The sequence below is a fragment of the Lacerta agilis genome, chromosome 6 (genome assembly GCF_009819535.1).
Source record: "Lacerta agilis isolate rLacAgi1 chromosome 6, rLacAgi1.pri, whole genome shotgun sequence".
In the NCBI taxonomy this organism is placed as follows: domain Eukaryota; kingdom Metazoa; phylum Chordata; class Lepidosauria; order Squamata; family Lacertidae; genus Lacerta; species Lacerta agilis.
Window position 1 is genome coordinate 85,740,750 of NC_046317.1, and position 18,011 is coordinate 85,758,760.

Below are 18,011 nucleotides of genomic sequence, written 5' to 3' on the forward strand. Positions count from 1 at the left end.
ACCCATTCCCACCACCCTTCTGAGTAATACCCCTCCCCACCATCTCATTATATATAAGGGTCTGGTGACTTCTGCTTCAGTGTATCTGAAGAAGTGTGCATGCACATGAAAGCCCATACCAAGAACAAACTTAGTTGGTCTCTAAGGTGTGTTGTAAGAATTTTAAGGTATTTTATTTTTATATATAATAATGCACATATTTGTTTTGGTACATTAATGTTATTAATGTACCAAAACAAATAAGGCCACATGTCTGAAAAACAGCACAGACAGGCCTCACTCCATTTTGACTCCCAACTGACCAAGTATTTCTTTGTCTCAGGAACAAAGGGCGGGGTTGCCCCTCCAGCTACTCAGCAGCCCTCTGCCTGAGTGATAATCTCTGGCATCCTGATATCTGAGTGTCAGACAAAAAGGTGTGATTAACTTGGCTGGGATATAGGGAAATGTAAATATATTTTGTTTCACTTGATGGGTTTTTGGTGGAGGGCAAGAGAAGACATGGGGCAGGGTCCAAGATGCTCAGATCATTGCTACCAGACCATCCCAATTTGTGATGTAATTCTAATGTATGGAGGGGTGGTCTTGAGCTGGAGGGGGGCAATTTCAAAAGTCTATATAGGAGCTTGCGCGCCTTTGTTCGGGGTTTTTTGCTTGCAAGACACCCTGCTGCAGCAGTTCTAATAAAGGGTTACCGCCTTGCTTTGGGAGATTTTGTATTGTCTCTATTTATTCATAAGTGCTCCTGAGAGGAGGGGAGCCCTACTAAGGCTCTCCCCCGGGTTTGTGGACTCCCTTCTGGGGTTGAACCTAATTTTTATAACAGGTGCTAAATGGAAGGAATTTTAATTTTTATTTTTTTATTTTGTTTTGACTATGGCAGACCAACACGGCTACCTACCTGTAGCCCAAGTATAAGATAAGCACAGGCAAACATGTCTCAAGTACCCACCACCCAAAAGTACCATAGAACTTCCTTTGCATGTCTGGAGCCTGAGGCAAGTCCGGTGATGAGATTTGGCTTCCCTTGGCTAACAATGAGCCCAGCAATTGTCACCTCTGGGCATTTCCTGGGGTAAGAGGTGTGTATACGTATCTCCAGGCTTGGGGAGGTGGCAGAGGAAAGAATCCTTTTCCCAAAGCCAAAATAGCGCTGGAATGGAGGAAACTGGCAAAGCAGTTGATTTTATATAATTTTAAAAGCTAGGTATCTTCCCTGAGCTGTCAAGTCGAAAGGATACATTCAGGTATAACATTTGTAACAGGCATGAAGGGCTAAATTTGGCCCCTGCACCTGAAGTTCCCCACCCTTGCTGTACAGTATTTATCTAACCACAAGTTCTACTGACCTTGCAAAATACAGACCCGATTGTAACCCTACATATGGCAAAATTTCTGACCTCGGTCCTGACACTTAAGAAACGCAATGGATTATTATATACAGTTTGAAATTTTAATTTAACTTTTATTATATTCTATTCAGCTGAGTATTTTTTTAAAATCTATTTTATTGTTAGTAACTGTAAACCAGACTGTGCTGTTCTGTTTCTGTTTCTGGTTGTTATGTATATGGGCTTAAAGCAGAAATTAAATGAGTTGAGTTGAGTTCTACTGACCATGTTTCTCTTCATGAATTAAGCACTGACCTTTTTAAAAAAAACAACTTCTTTTAAAACGCCTCTCTTACCTTGGACTTCTTTCTCATGCAATTCCTTCAGCTTGTTCAAGAATTCAGCAAAGTTTTCTGCGGCCATGATCTCCGTGTGGTCACGGGGGTGTGCCCAACTTGGCGGGGCAGAAATGAAACCAGGTGCTTCCTGTTCAGTTTTTCTCTACCATCCAGTTTTTAGTCTATAATCAAAGAATGAATAAACGTGATGAATAATATCAAACGGGTCAAATTGTGTTTTTAATAATGTAGCTCCGACTGCATTGAATTGTAGAGTTGGAAGGGATACCCAAGGGTCATCTAGTCCAACCCCCTGCAATACAGAAATCCTGTCCACAGCTGTCCCTGGGTGGGCTCAAACCATCAAACTTCTGGCTAATTCATTGCGCCAGAGTTTATTAAGCCTAACCCCCCAATAAACATGTGCACGGCCCTTCTTTCTGTGCTAAAAAATAATGTACAAACATTTTGTTCACAAATAAGGCTTCTTATGGGTTTCTAACTTAGAAACGACCTCCTAGACCACAGGTAGGCAGCCTAAGGCCTGTGGGCTGGATGCGGCCCAATCACCTTTTCAATCTGGCCCATGGATGGTCTGGGAATCAGCGTGGTTTTACATGAGTAGAATGTGTCCTTTAAAAAAAACATTATTAAAGATTTTCTTGATTTACAAAGGTATGTGTAATGTCTCTCTCGTATTTTTTCCATGTAACATTTTTACAAATCAGTTTCATTTGTTGAGACGTTAGGAAGAAAAGGGGGAAAGAGGTGGGCGGGATGGGAAGACAGCACAACAAGACAACGACAAAAATCTACCGACAGCGTACAGATCAATATGGCTAACCTGATCAAAAACACCCACCCACCCCACTCACGCAGGAAACCAAAGACCACCACAGCCAACCACAAATGAACAACCGCACCCTACGCCAACCCCGACTTCTCTCACCACCAAAGGAGTACAAGCGAACAACAACAAAAACCCTGCACAAACAACGCTGACACCAAACTCTCACTTCCTGACAGTGAGAGCTGTTCGGAGTGTGGTGGAGTCTCCTTCTTTGGAGGTCTTTAAGCAGAGGCTTGACAGCCACCTGTCAGGAATGCTTTGATGGTGTTTCCTGCTTGGCAGGGGGTTGGACTGGATGGCCCTTGTGGTCTCTTCCAACTCTATGATTCTATGATTCTATGATTCAAACCCCACATGTACTAAGTAAAATAGAATGTGTCCTTTTATTTAAAATGCATCTCCACATTATTTGTAGGGCCTGCCGGGTGTTTTTACATGAGTAGAATGTGTGCTTTCATTTAAAATGCATCTCTGAGTTATTTATGGGGCATAGGAATTTGTTCATCCCCCCCAAAAAAAAATATAGTCCGGCCCCCCACATGCTCTGAGGGACGGTGGACCGGCCCACGGCTGAAAAAGGTTGCTGACCCCTGACCTAGACTTATCACATTAAGCTTTCTTCGGTAACAGCATATACAGTTGCCAGCTGGTATATGAATGGAGCTAGGAGGTAGAGCCTTAGGAAAACCAGGAGGCGAATGTTTCAACAACCTTTCTGGGCCCATGAGCATATTTGGAATTTTGAGGGAATGCCAGGAGCATCAGGCACGAAATGGCTACTCTAGCGGCAAGGCATGTCACAAAATGACAGCAGAGGCGTAGGAAGGTCAGGTGGTACCCGGTGCGGAAAATTTATTGTCAACCCCCCCATTGATCCCCCCCCCCGACAAAAATGGTTTTACGTTATTTCATATTTTCTTACAAAGGAATAATAACAAGTAATAATAATAATAAACTTTTATTTATATCCCGCCCTCCCCGGCCGAAGTCGGGCTCAGGGTGGCTAGCATCAGATACATAACATTGGTATAAAATGAAACAATAATTAAATTACCTCCTAAAAACATCTCAAAATCAAATTAAAGTCTAATTAGATGGCTTTCCACAGGGTTAAGGTTGGGAACAGTAAGTGCTCCACCGAACTGAAATTTCAGCCTTCACGACATGGGAAAACAGCCAAGCAAACAGCTATTTTGGTGGAGGAGGGTCAAGATATTAACCGATATGCATGAAATTTCATATATAGCTATATAATCCCTAGTATAGTAAGATAAGAAATTTGGAGCAGGCATTTTTTTAAAAAAGATTTTTTATGAACCGCCCTAGTAGGGCAGTAATTGTTCATTGATAATTTGTCACCCCCTCCATTATGGAAGATGGGGCGGACCGCCCCCTACACCCCCCCTTGCTGCGCCCCTGAATGGCAGCTGCAAGTTGTGGCACAGCCAGTCTTGTAAATAAGTGTACAACAGCTCCTAACCACCATCTCCCCCCCTTTCAAAGTTTACTGGCCCAGCTGCTTATCTATACCTATTTCCGTCCGGTGCAGCACATTTGCAGTATTTTAAAAACAAAAGCAAGCAACTCATCAGTGTCCTGATTGTATGAAAATCTATTTTAAAAACTGCATCATTACCTAGTCCCCTAGAGAAAGATTTTTGCTCGCCATAGGTGAACAGGAAAATGGCTCTGAAGCCCGAAATAAACTTTGTGTGGCTAGGGACAAAGGTGAGAGCTGTTTCCTAGTTCTGCTGGATCTCTCAGCAGCTTTTGACACTATTGACCATAACATCCTTCTGGACCGTCTAGAGGGGTTGGGAGCTGGGGGCACTGTTATACAGTGGTTCTGCTCCTTCCTCCTGGACCGTGTTCAGAAAGTGGTGGTGGGGGAAGAGTGTTCAGACCCCTGGGCTCTCACTTGTGGGGTGCCTCAGGGTTCCGTCCTCTCCCCCATGCTTTTTAATATCCATATGAAGCCGCTGGGAGAGGTCATCAGGGGGTTTGGGCTGGGTGTTCATCAGTATGCAGATGATACCCAGCTCTACCTCTCGTTTAAATCAGAACCAGTGAAGGCGGTGAAGGTCCTGTGTGAGTGTCTGGAGGCGGTTGGAGGATGGATGGCGGCTGACAGATTGAGATTGAATCCTGACAAGACAGAAGTACTGTTTTGGGGGGATGGGGCGGGCAGGTGTGGGGGACTCCCTAGTCCTAAATGGGGTAACTGTGCCCCTGAAGGACCTGGTGCGCAGCCTGGGAGTTATTTGGACTCACAGCTGTCAATGGAGACGCAGGTTAATTCTGTGTCCAGGGTGACTGTCTACCAGCTGCATCTGGTACGCAGGCTGAGACCCTACCTGCCCGCAGACTTTCTCGCCAGAGTGGTGCATGCTCTGGTTATCTCCCACTTGGACTACTACAATGCGCTCTACATGGGGCTACCTTTGAAGGTGACCTGGAAACTGCAATTAATCCAGAATGCGGCAGCTAGACTGGTGACTGGGAGCGGCTGCTGGGACCACATAACACCGGTCCTGAGAGATCTACATTGGCTTCCAGTACGTTTCCGAGCACAATTCAAAGTGTTGGTGCTGACCTTTAAAGCCCTAAACGGCCTTGGTCCTGTATACCTGAAGGAGTGTCTCCACCCCCATCGTTCGGCCCGGACACTGAGATCCAGCGCCGAGGGCCTTCTGGTGGTTCCCTCATTGCGAGAAGTGAGGTTACAGGGAACCAGACAGAGGGCCTTCTCGGTAGTGGCTCCCACCCTGTGGAACACCCTTCTATCAGATGTCAAGGAAATAAGCAGCTATCCTATTTTTAACAGACATCTGAAGGCAGCCCTGTTTAGGGAAGTTTTTAATATTTAATACTGTATTGTTTTAACATTCGTTTGGGAGCCGCCCAGAGTGGCTGGGGAAACTCACCCAGATGGGTGGGGTACAAATAATAAATTATTATTGTTATTATTATTATAGAAGTGGGATTACATTCTAAACTACCCGCTTCTCACAGGCAAGTATCGCTTTTGCACTGATGTCCTTTGGACATCTGCCTTAATCATTACCCTTAAGTGGTGTTTTATTTCCCAAAGGTGTCATTAGTTTCAGAGGCTTTGCCAGTTCCCATTCAGGACCATTGGCAGGCTCTGATGGGAAAGGCTTTCATGAAGGAAAATCTTTCCAGGAAGCTCAAATTGCATTAATACCTGCGCTTGGAGCTCCACCCTCCTGGCACCCAGGGCACTCTAAAGGTAGCATGTGCATCTGTAGGTTCAGTAAGTTGAAAACAAGGACTGTTTCTTTTTCTTTTAGAAAAGGATCTTGAAGTTTTCTACATGCACACACAAACAACACCACTCAGACAACTCAGAGGCCCGTTAATCATTCTCCAGGGATTGCCTTAGCTCTGCCTTTTGTGGCATTTCCACCAGGTCTTTCCTAATCTTGCTGTAGCGGAGAAGTTTCCTGGCTTCCAAATGTAGTTGCGGTGTGTTGTGTTACACAGAGAAGTCATTTGATAGCTGGTTGCTAAACAGGAAGGGTGACTCTCATCAGTCAAGTGGTGCTCTTGCAATGGAAAAGAAAAGAAAAGAAAAGAAAAGAAAAGAGCTTCATTCATTTAATCTGCACATGCACTTGGGTGTGGTGGGGATCAGTATGTGGAGAGGAGAGGGTTAATCTTTCCCTTCTTCCAGTTCCCACCCGCCTGAAAATTCACCCTTCCTGCTTGGCAGTTAGGCTAAACTGACCTCCATACAATGCATTCAAAGCACACAGCTCCCTCCCCTCCCAAATCATGGGAAGTGTAGTTTAAGGGTGCCAGGAACTGTAGTTCTGCAAGGAGTCGACTCTAGTTCTCAGGATCCTTTAGGGGAAGTCATGTGCTTTCAATGTGCTTTCAATGTATGGTGTGGACGTACGTTCTTCTGTTTGCTTGCTGAAAGGACTAGCTAGCAGGAGATGGGAAAGACCTCTGGCTGAAACTGTGCTGCCCATTAGCCATCACTTAGTGAAGGATAGGCGTGCCTGGCGTGCTCTGGTCCATGGGGTCACGAAGAGTCGGACACGACTGAACGACTGAACAACAACAACAACAAAGCTAGTAGTTTAAGGAAACAGGAGACATTCCGGATTGGTAGGAGCAAAGGTCATGAGCAAAGGTCATGTTGGAATGTGAGGGCAAAAAGAGACAAGGGGAGGGTAGTTAAACCTCTACCAAGACACCTTAAGGCAGTGCATAGTTAGATTCTGTGGTGCAAATGAGGACAAATATCTGCTAAAGGAAGGGTATAGATTTCCATTCTGGAATGTATCAGCAAATTGAGAAGTGTCTCCCTTAGAAATTGCAAAGCACCACCCCACTTGCTCTGTTTTGCCTGATGCATAGTCCAGGATCCAGATAACAGGATTGTATAATCAATGGCAAGGAAACAAATTATCCCTGGAAATGAATTGCATGATATCCTCATAAATTTGCAACCACTCCTGAGTGATGACGGGTCAGTGCCCCCCCATTTTATATAATGATCATGCAAATAAAGAGGTTCTTAATTGAGTTGCCCTTTGTCTTAAGCATAATTTATAAGAGTGGTGTCTGATAAGTTACTTCTGGGGTGTGTGTGTGTGGGGGGGGCAAGCCAGAATGTTTTGTCTTGCTGACCATCTAAGCCCAAATGGGCCTTTCTTAATGGAGAATGCAAAAATGAAAAGTTTTTCTAAAACTCGTTCTGTGCCAACGCCAATGCTTGCAGAAAACAATGCATAATGGAAGTTGTAGCTGTTTTCTCTATCGATCGAAGCCAGAGCCTAGCGTCACATCCAATGAAGTTGTCTCGTCTGTTCAATGAATTCCACTTGCTCTGCTTGCACCCAAAATACTGTTCTGGGAGTTCCCTAACTCTCTGGAGCATTGTGTGTGTGTGTGTGTGTGAGTCAATTTTTGACGGAGCGCGAACCAGGTGCCCCCCATGCAGGTGCCCCGGCTCTGCTCAGGTGGGTAGGGGGCTCAGCGCAGCTCCACTTTGCTCTGGTGTGGGTGGGGTCACTCCAGCAGCAACCAACGCTACACCGCTGCCACCCCCCAACTGACTGTCAGGGACCATGCTGAGGAGGAGGGCTGCAGTGAGGAGGAATGGTGGGAGCCTCCCCCTCCCCCTGCTCCTGAATCTTCCCAGGAGCAGGAGGACAGTATAGATTTGGAACAGTGGTTTGCAGAGGGGCACAGTTCAGAAGGCAGTAGCTGGGAAATACTGGGTGGGGAACAGCTAGGAGAAGAAACACTGGAAGAGAGAGAGAGAGTTAACAGATGCACAGTCTCTGGAAAGCATTCACCCCCTTCACCAAAGACACGGAGAGTTCAGAAAGTAATAGAGCAGAATGCGCAGAGGGTACAAGCTCAGATGACAAGATGTAGGAGTGACATAGATTGATAGGGACAGAAGGGGGGGACTGAGCCTTAATGGGGAACACCACCATTTCTAGGGAGACGTGTTCTCTCTCTCGCTATGATTATTGAAGAATCTAATTGGTAAGACGGTACTTTCATTTGATCTTCTTATTTACTGCCATGGGGGAAGAAGCTGATTCCCCAAAGCCTGACACCCTCCTTGACTCCCCATTCCCCCCACCCCTATGCAGAGTACTTCCTATCCAAAGAAGGGCACGTGCCCCCACTACTACACCAACGTGACACAGCTCAAACCTCCTCCACCGTCCTGAGAAAACCCCTTCTTCTCGATTTTATTTTATTCTCCGGTAGATTTACAAAAAGGAAAAACGCACACCAATAAATAAATTTTAAAACATAAAACATTTTTAAGAAGAAAAAATCAAGACTCCTTGCACTTTGCTCCGCTCCCCCTTTCTTTCCACAAAGGGCAAGCCCAGCCCTCTGCCTGCCCCTCAGAGCCGGTGCGTCATCTGCGGCTGAGCCTCAGTGGCGACATCCTCTCCAGCAGCTGCTACGAGCTGCCCAAGGGAGGAGGCTGGCAGTGGCGGCCATGGAGAGGCAACGGGGTGCTATCTCGCAGCAGCCATTGCCCCTGCCATAGCTCAAGACAAGCGCCAGCTCATCTTCCTCACTGACCCTGGCAGCACCAGCAGGTGAAATAGGGATATTCTAGGATCAGATCAGAAGCTGGGGTGGTGTTGGTAATTCCAGGACTGCCCCTTGGAAAATCTGGACACTAGGAGGATATGAGTACCGTACATTCTTAGAACAGAGACGGTCCAGCACCATCTAAATCAGGGGTCAGCAAACTTACCGCGCATCGGGCTGGTGTCTCCAGTGCCGATCACGCGGTGGGCCAGAGGGCGGGGGAGCGTGCGCCCATACGCGTGCACACACACTATTTCCAGCTCACTTCCGGGTTGGAGGAGCACCGGAAATAGCTTTTGCGCATGTGCACGGGCCTCCCCTGACCCAGATGTGCACCAGAAATAACGCTTGCGCATGTGCACAAGCTATTTCCGGTGCTCCTCTGACCCGGAAGTGGGCAGCCGTGCAGCGCAGTGCCGGTAAGAGTGGGTGGCGGCAGCGGGCGGTGGGGGTCACCATGGGCCAGATAAACAAGTCCCTCGGGCCTTATTTGGCCCGCGGGCCTTAGTTTGGGGACCCCTGATCTAAATTATCATTTGCTCTATTTACAAAGTGGCAGGAAAGCTCTCTCTCCTTTAGTCTTCCCGAACGTTTTCCCCAGGGCCATAGGTGCCAACTCCCAGGGGCCCTGGGTGCCCAAGCACCCACAAAATTCCCCATGAAGGGGCCGGGCACTCACAAATTTCAGTGCCGGGGCAATGCACGCTGCATGGCACCCACGGCCCTGGGCACTCATTGGCAAAATCCAGCTGGCCTAGGGCTGAGTCTCAGCATGCAAAATGGGTCCCTAAGCCCTTAACCACGAGCTCTGGCTTGGATTAAGTCCTCCGTGCCTCAGAACGGCAGTGCAAGTCTCTGTGCACCAAGTGAGCTGTATCAAAATGTGTGCGCATGCATTGTAGCGTGTCTTGCATGCAGTGACAGTTCAGGAAGAAATGATTCCTGGCTATGCCACCATCCATGCCCTACTGCAGGTTGCCTGGAGGGGAGAGGCGGCCGAGGTGTGGCTTAATCAAATGAACACAGAACTGCGAGTTCCAGTTTTGACACACGATCCTTTCGCTGCCCTGGACGGATAAAGGGTGCATTTTTTTTTATTTAGAAGCTCCTTAGGCTTGCCAACTGACCAGAAAGAAAGAAAAAAACCCGGAACCAAAATACCAGCCCAGCTAGTTCTTTTGCTTTTATCTGAAACTTTCTGTGCAGGTGAAAGAATCTCTCCTCACTCCATGGAGACAAACTTTTGCCGCTGCACACATTGGCAAATCATGCTGCTTTATGGGGACAGCTGGCGCAGTCTGGTTTTAAGGTGGGCAAATCTCTGCTCTACCTCTGAAATCGCCCCTAATGCTGTGTGGTCCACAGTGCCAGACCTTCCAAGTGTCCTGATTTTCCAGGGACAGTCCCAGAATTACAGAAGCTGTCCTGGTTTCTGATTTGATCCTGGAATGTCCCAGTTTTCTTCTCACCCCCTTCCCCCCATGTCTCACAGAGCAATTAAAAGTGGGGTGGGTGTAGATGCAAAAAACAGAGTTCTGTTTATATGGGAAATAAAAGCCCTGCACCAAATGAAGGAAATGGTGAAGCCCTTCCTATAATCTTGAAGGAAAAGGTCACCAAACCACTTCAAATTCTTTAATTGCAATGTTGCAGTAGCCAGCCATTTCTTAGAAAATGTGGGGAGTTAAGTGTTCAATGGAGCTTACTCCCAGGTAACTGGGTCAGTGGCGGAGGAACCCTCTCCGGCACCCGGGGCAGCACAGCCCGTACGAACTGCACATGTGCGGCGACTGTACGGGATGCCGAAAATGCACAGTCCATATGGGCTGCCTCTCCCATGCGGCCCGCTTGCACAGTGACCGTACAGTCTGTCGCATGAGCGGCATCCCGTCCGTCCGTCCGTACGGATGGCGCACTGGAGCGGCAGCCCGTACAGACGCCCGTACGGACGGAGCACGAGAGCAGCAGCCCGTATGGATGCTGTGTGAGCGTGCACCCTCGGGGGGAGGCAGGGGCCATCTTGTCACCCCTCCCAGAGTGGAACCAGGGGCGGCCCGTCCCCTCCGCCCCTCCCTTCCTACGCCCCTGAACTGGGTAAAGACTGTGCAGCCTTATACTGCAATCCTAAGCATTTTTACTCAGCACTAAGTCCCACTTAGTGCTAGAAAAGACCCCGATGTTGGGAAAGATGGAAGGCGCTAGGAGAAGGGGATGACAGAGGACGAGATGGTTGGACAGTGTTCTTGAAGCGACTAGCATGAGTTTGGCCAAACTGCGGGAGGCACTGAAAGATAGGCGTGCCTTGCATGCTCTGGTCCATGGGGTCACGAAGAGTCGGACACGACTGAATGACTGAACAACAAGTTCCACTGAGTTCAATAGGATTTACTCCCTGGTTTGTTTGTTGCTGATCATTCTCATAGTTTCTATTATTATTATTATTATTATTATTATTATTATTATTATTATTATTATTATTATTTCCCTGACAGGGACTCAAGGCAGCTTACAGCTTAAAATCTTACTTCATTCCATTTATCCGTGGAAGGGGTTGTACACAACCCCTTACCTCTCACATTTCTTCTTCATAGCAATCCTGCGAGGTAGGTTCAGCGGGGAGGTTGCAATTGGCTCAAGGTCTCCCTATTTTCATCTGAGAAATGTTGGAAAGTCTGCAGCGCCCCAGTGGTATGTTATTTTTAAACATGGACTGTGGGAATAGCACAGGGATATCCTGAGCTTTTCCTTATGTTTCTGGCTGTTTTTTTTGAGGGTTGGGGGAACGGGCAGGTAAGTATTCTGCCTAGTGGCTCTGTAGGAGCTATTAATAATGGCTTTTTTAAACAGGAAAGTCACAGTCACCTGGCTCTGTGACTATGCAAATGAAGAAGCTGCAACCGCAAGTGATTCTGGTTTAGCAGGATCCAGAGCTGAGGCTGAATACACATCAAGGCCCTCTTCCTACTGGGGTATGTGAACCACTTTCAGACTGTGCCATCCCAGGGACACTATGGTATAGTTGTGACGCACACGGACAGGACCAGCTTCTTACCAGCCAGATGATAATAGGAGACAGAGACCATCCATGTCACTTGTGCACTGCAGTGGTTAGAGTCTTGGACTAGGACCTGGGAGACCAGGGTTCAAACCCATCCTCAGCCCTGAAGCTCAGGGGGGTAGAATCATAGAATTGTAGAGTAGGAAGGGACCCTGAGGGTCATCCAGTCCAACCCCCTGCAACGCAGGAAACGAAAGCATCCCTGACAGATGGCCACCCATCCTTTGCTTGAAAACCTCCAAGGAAGGAGAGACCACCACCTTCCGAGGGAGTCCGTTCCACCGTCGAACAGAAAGTTCACCCTGATGTTTAGTGTTGAGTGGTCTATCTCTCTGCCTAAACCTACCTCACAGGGTTGTTGTGAGGATGGGAAGGGGGAGACCCATGTATTGCACACGGAGGACATAAATGCAATAATAAATGAAATGTATGCCACAGCCCTGAGTACTCACTAGAAGGACAGATCCTGAAGTTGAGGCTCCAGTACTTTGGCCACCTCATGAGAAGAGAAGAATCCCTAGAAAAGACCCTGATGCTGGGAAAGATGGAGGGCACAAGGAGAAGGGGACGACAGAGGATGAGATGGTTGGACAGTGTTCTTGAAGCTACTAACATGAGTTTGGCCAAACTGCGAGAGGCAGTGAAGGATAGGCGTGCCTGGCGTGCTCTGGTCCATGGGGTCACGAAGAGTCGGACACAACTGAACGACTGAACAACAACAACAACATGCCACAGCAGCGTGGGATCACACCCTGGGGCATCAATGCTTACCCTGCTGGGTTTGTTTTTGTGAATGGGGCAGTAGTGCCTGCCCAGTGTGTAGCTGTTTGAAAGACTTGCGCAAATGTAGACACAGCCTCATTCTCAAATTGTCTGCAATCTGCATTTCCAGCAAGGCGATAAGAATCATTTGCTGCTTCGAGATGGAGTGTTTCCCTAGTGTACTGGAAAACATTCAACACTCCCTGGCACCAATCCAACACTGTCTGACACACTGAGGACTAGTGGCATTTGTGAATGTTGCACAGTTATTATTATTATTTTTAAAAAAGATACTGTTGCTTGAAAAACAACGCCCCAAATCCTGTGCTAGTTGGTACTTCTCATTTCAGCACTATAGCATTACAATATTTGGAAGCAAGTTTAATTAGTGCACCTGTAACTTTTGATAAATAAGTACTGCTTGGAGGTCAGGGGTTTTTGAATGTCAAATCTTAATCATTTTTTTTCGTCAATCTCTCATGAGAACTCAACATGATTTTAGTGGGAATTTCTCCCAATAAGACATTTGTGTACGTAGTTTAGACTGATGCACACGTATCTGCAACCAATTTGTAGTGCATTTGTATGTTATTTTCATTAATATGCTCATGGCGATGCACATCCCCCCCCATCCGTACATTTTTGCAAACACTGTTTGCAAAATTGGGATACAGGTGAAACTAAAAAAATTAGAATATCGTGGAAAAATCCATTTATGTAAGCAATTTTTTCATTAGCTACTGGAGTTTAATATATGAGATAGACTCATGACATGCAAAGCGAGATATGTCAAGCCTTTATTTGTTATAATTGTGATGATTTTGGCGCACAGCTGATGAAAACCCCAAAGTTGAAATTGTTAAATTGGGGTTCTCATCAGCTGTATGCCATAATCATCACAATTATAACAAATAAAGTCTTGACATATCTCACTTTGCATGTCATGAGCCTATCTCATATATTAGTTTCACCTTTTAAGTTGAATTACTGAAAGAAATGAACCTTTCCACGATATTCTAATTTTTCGGGTTTCACCTGTAAGTGCGAAATTCGAAGGGTGAGAATTTGACAGATTCACCTTTAAATGCCAATGGAACCGAATCTCACCGCTGCCCAATTCCTATACCTACCCATGAACAGGATGTGCAAAGGAGGTTAATGGCATGTGGCTTGCTATGTGCATTAGCTGCCTCGCTGCACATGGCTAGCTGGCTGCAACGCCATCACGGAGGCAGTTGATCAAGGCAGCTTGTAGTCACCCAGCAGGTAGAGCAGAGACTACCGGCCTCGTTTCGTGGGTCCCCACCCAGTGCCTTTGCTCTTTCTCGGCTCTGCCTATAGTGCTAGGGCAACCCTTTTGCCTTAACGATATCCAGGCAGGCAAGATGGAGAGAAAAAGCTGCAGGGCCAGTCTCAAAACCAGAGTAAGCAACAAGAGCCACCGCCTCCCCACCCCATCCCAAAAACTCATGCTAACTCGCAATGCGGCAGGACCGGTTGCTTCTGAAACCAAGCCCTGATCAAGCCAAAGAGATGGACAGGGTGGATCACAGAATCACAGAATGGCAGACTTGGAAGGGACCGACCACAAGGGTCATCTAGTCCAACCCCCTGCAATGCAGGAATCTTTCGCCCGATGTGGGGCTCGAACCCACGACCCCAAGAGTCTCCTGCTCTACTAACTGAGCTATCATCCCAGGATCAAACTTGGCGATCACAGAAGATGAGTGGAAAGGGACAGAATTAAGGAGAGGGCAAAATAACCTGCCTTGGGGGGGAGCTTGTGTCGATTCTTAAATTAATTTATTATATTGGTACCCCACCTTCCCCCCTCCAAGGTGTACAAGCAGGTGCACAAGATTCCCTTCCTTCTCATGAGGAAAGCTCCGCGACGCTGTGGTTGTCCTCACAACGACCCTGTGAGGTGGTTTCGGCTGGGGGAGGGCGACTGGCCCTAGGTCACCCAGCCAGCTTCGTGGCTGAATGGGGATTTGAACCCTGTTCTCCCGGGTCCTAGTCCAACATTCTAACCACTACGCCACACTGCCTCTGCACCACCTTCCTCGAAACAAAGGGCATGGTTTCACTGTCGTGACCATGGCAGCTAAATGGAATAAAGTCGGCCTCTGAAAATGAGTTGCTACTGGGTGTGTGTGTGTGTGTGTCTTTAGTTCCAATATGGAGCCTGGGCTTTATATGTGGATGCAGGGCCGTCTCGTCATAGGTGCTGGGTGGCGCAGCGCACCAGGCCCCCCGGGGCACCCCCGCGAGCCTGCCGGCATACCGGGCACCCCCTCCCCAAGCCACGGCGGCCGATCCCTTTAAGACGGCCCTGTGTGGATGGTTTGGTTGGCTACATCCACTAAAAAGGCCCTCAGGTAGCAGAGCAGGAAAGAACCTGGCCTGCATTGTTGGAGAGCTGCTGACAGTCAGTGTAGACAGAACTGGGCTAGATGGACCGATGGTCTGACTTAGAACCATAGAATTGTGAAGTTGGAAGGGACTCTGAGAGTCATCTAGTCCAACCCCGTGCAATGCAGGAATCTTCCCCGCCCCTATAATTTTTATTAAATTTTCTGTCTTACATTTTAGAATATTCATTTAAACAACCTTAAAATATCCGTGACTTCCCTTCTTCTCTTTCCATAGTTCATTTTACAAAACATAAATCCCTGCATATTTTATATAACCTAAGCCATTCAGTATTCCATTATTACATACATCATAACTTATTTATACTGTTGAATTTGTCTTAATGCTGCCCACGTTTTCAAATAAACACAATTTCCCTCCACATATTCAATAAATATTTTCCAATCTTCTTTAAACTTCCACTCTTCTTGTTCTCTTATTCTATATGTTATCAGGAATCATTTTTTTTAAAAACTTTTTTTAATAAAAAAATAATGCAAGATTCCTGCCTAGTCATCCATGGCTGGGCTCGAACCACCAGCCTTCAGGTTAGCAACCAGAGGCACTGACCCATTGCATCACCTAAGGCAGCTTCAGATGCTTGGCATATCTTGATTGGCAGAAGACTCATGCCCTTCTGCCCATGAATGAAGTTTCAGCTGACTGGGGACACTGCTATTTCTGCACAGAACGAAATAGGCTGCAAGGAACAGCCTCTCCCGGTATGGATTTGCAACAATCCTGTTCATCACAGCTTTGGATTACGATATCGAGCATACAGGTTAGCTGACATGCCAAAGTCAGAATTTTAGACAGAGGTCTTCCCTTCTCTCCATGGATATGCTAGGGATTGAACCTGAAACCTTCTGCATTCAAAGCAAGGGCCCTACCACTGATCAACAACCTTTCCACATAGGAAGCTGCCTTATATCAAATCGGTCTGTTGGTCCATGTAGTGCAATATGGTCTACACCAGTGTTTCTCAAACTTGGGTCTCCAGCCTATTGTTGGACTACAGCTCCCATCATCCATAGCTAGCAGGACCAGCGGTCAGGGATGATGGGAGTTGTAGTCCAACAATAGGCTGGGGACCCAAGTTTGAGAAACACTTGTCTACACTGAATGGCAACACCTGCCCAGGTATCTTTCCTGGCTCTACCTGAAGATACCTGGGGCAGAACCTGGGACCTCTGGAAACCAAATTTGCATTTCACCAGTGAGCTATAACCCCTCCCGTGATTAACAGCTGCTTTGGGTCTGATAAATGCATATTCCCCAGGAGCTCAGCACTCAAAAAACCCTTACTCCCCGCCACATATTAGCTGATCTATAGAAACTCCGAAATCTAAAAATTAAATCAGAATTAATTTTGACTGAAACAGATTGTTCATGTTAATGCTTGAACACTTTATCCTTTGGGCGGAAAGGAATTTTATTTTATTTTTTATTTGGCTATTAGTTGGTTATTTTGGTCATCGATGAAGCTCCCAGGTTCAGAGGCAGTATACCTTTGTTGCTGGGACAGAGAAATAATGAGAGAGGGACAGCATCTGGCTGACTGACAACTCTATGAAAAAGCATGCAAGAGGGGATGGACTCTCGGTTCCTTGCAAGGCTCGTTCCATCACACCCGCACTTTGCCCCGTTTACAGACACGCAGTGTAGGATGCGCAATATCGTTTTCAATGCCAACTTCCACTCATTTAAAAGTATGCGAACTTTTGTATCCGTTTCCCAGCAGAATGAGAAAACCACCAAGCAGTTTAGTGCGCACAGGGGCCAGATCGCCTTAACATGACCAGGGAAGATCTGTGCTCCAAACATATGCAAGAAATAAGAAAGGAAGAAATCACCTTGCAGGGTCAGATTTGACCCACCTTGGCCACTATCCTGTTTCCAACGGTGGACAGCTGGACAGATAGATGACAACATTGTGCAAGAACAAATAAACAAAACCAACGAGCGACGTCTGATACCAGCAAGGCTCGAATATCTCTCGAACCCCTACGGAACCACTCAGACAAATCTTGCATATATTGACCATCCTCCAAGCAGGTAACGAAACCAACATTTAAATTTCAAGGGTCTGTGCCTTGTGGGGCGTGCATTAGCCTCAGTTCCTGGATCCGTTTGCATTACATGGGCACAATGCCAGCACCGGTTCTGGGTCGTCCCCCCCCCCCCGCAAGCCATACGTTATGCTAGCAGGGGAAGTCACTAGATAAAACCCACCTCAAGTGCAATAGTAAATACTCACATCAGACCGGAGCGTCTCTTCATCTGTCTTCTCTCTCTTTCTCCCCTCCCTAACCCCTTCCCACCTCGATATCTGTGACTTTGTCGCTCTATCTAGTCATGATGACAAAGAAACAATAAGAGAGGCTGTGTGAACACGGCAGAGATAGGAGAGAGCAATGTGGGTAAATTTGCACAGACAATAAGACTTTTTTTTTCTTTTTGCATTTCGGTCAAACTTGCTGCACAGGTTTGCGTTTCTTTAACCCAGCAGCAGAAAGGTGGTTCGCTGGTACTGAAGCTGCTAAACAGGTTCTGCTATAACACAAAGAAGTGGCCACACAGGTTTGCCACCAACTCCACATAGAGATTTGATTGTTTTCCCATAATTACAGCTCGGCGTAGTTGGTCAAAGTCAGTCAATCACAGGAACAAAACAGCTCCCTCCCCCAATAAGGCGTCCACCATTAAGATGGGAAATTTTTCGTTTCCTTTTACAGAATTGTAGCTTCCACAGGTGGCGGGTGGGGAACAAAAAAAAAACAAAAAAAATACATGCCTAACCACTTGGGTCGGCTCTTAATTTCTCACGTCTCGTCAGCTCGCCTACAAGGGAGGGTCGCTGTGTGTTTAGTTTGACATTTGATCTTATATTGCTGAGAACAGTTTCCATTCTATTGTTCTTAGTGCAGCTACAAATCGGAGGATATTAAAATTCTCAAGCAAACATTTCCTCATTGGGGGGAAAAAAGGGACTGATGTTGATCATGCCGGTTCAGAAGAAGGGAAGTTTACCGTGTATGTATATTTTTGTTTTTTGTTTAAAAAAGAACAATTTGCCTCAACGCTTCCAAATTGAACTTGAGTATTGAAAGTTTGCCAAGCTCCGAACTGTTGCGTGTTTAGACCTTTAACCCCACCCTTAAATA

The 18,011-nt window shown here is 46.7% G+C and overlaps 1 protein-coding gene across 1 annotated transcript in view; it reads right to left on the reverse strand.

Annotated features, from left to right (window-relative positions):
• RBBP8NL (RBBP8 N-terminal like) overlaps nucleotides 1-17,141 on the reverse strand; it is a 38,956-nt gene extending 21,815 nt beyond the window's left edge. The window contains 2 exon segments of the mRNA XM_033153694.1: nucleotides 1,688-1,851; nucleotides 17,105-17,141. Coding sequence (XP_033009585.1) covers nucleotides 1,688-1,754 — 67 coding nt within the window. The 5' untranslated portion in view covers nucleotides 1,755-1,851; nucleotides 17,105-17,141.
• Nucleotides 17,142-18,011: the final 870 nt, after the last annotated feature.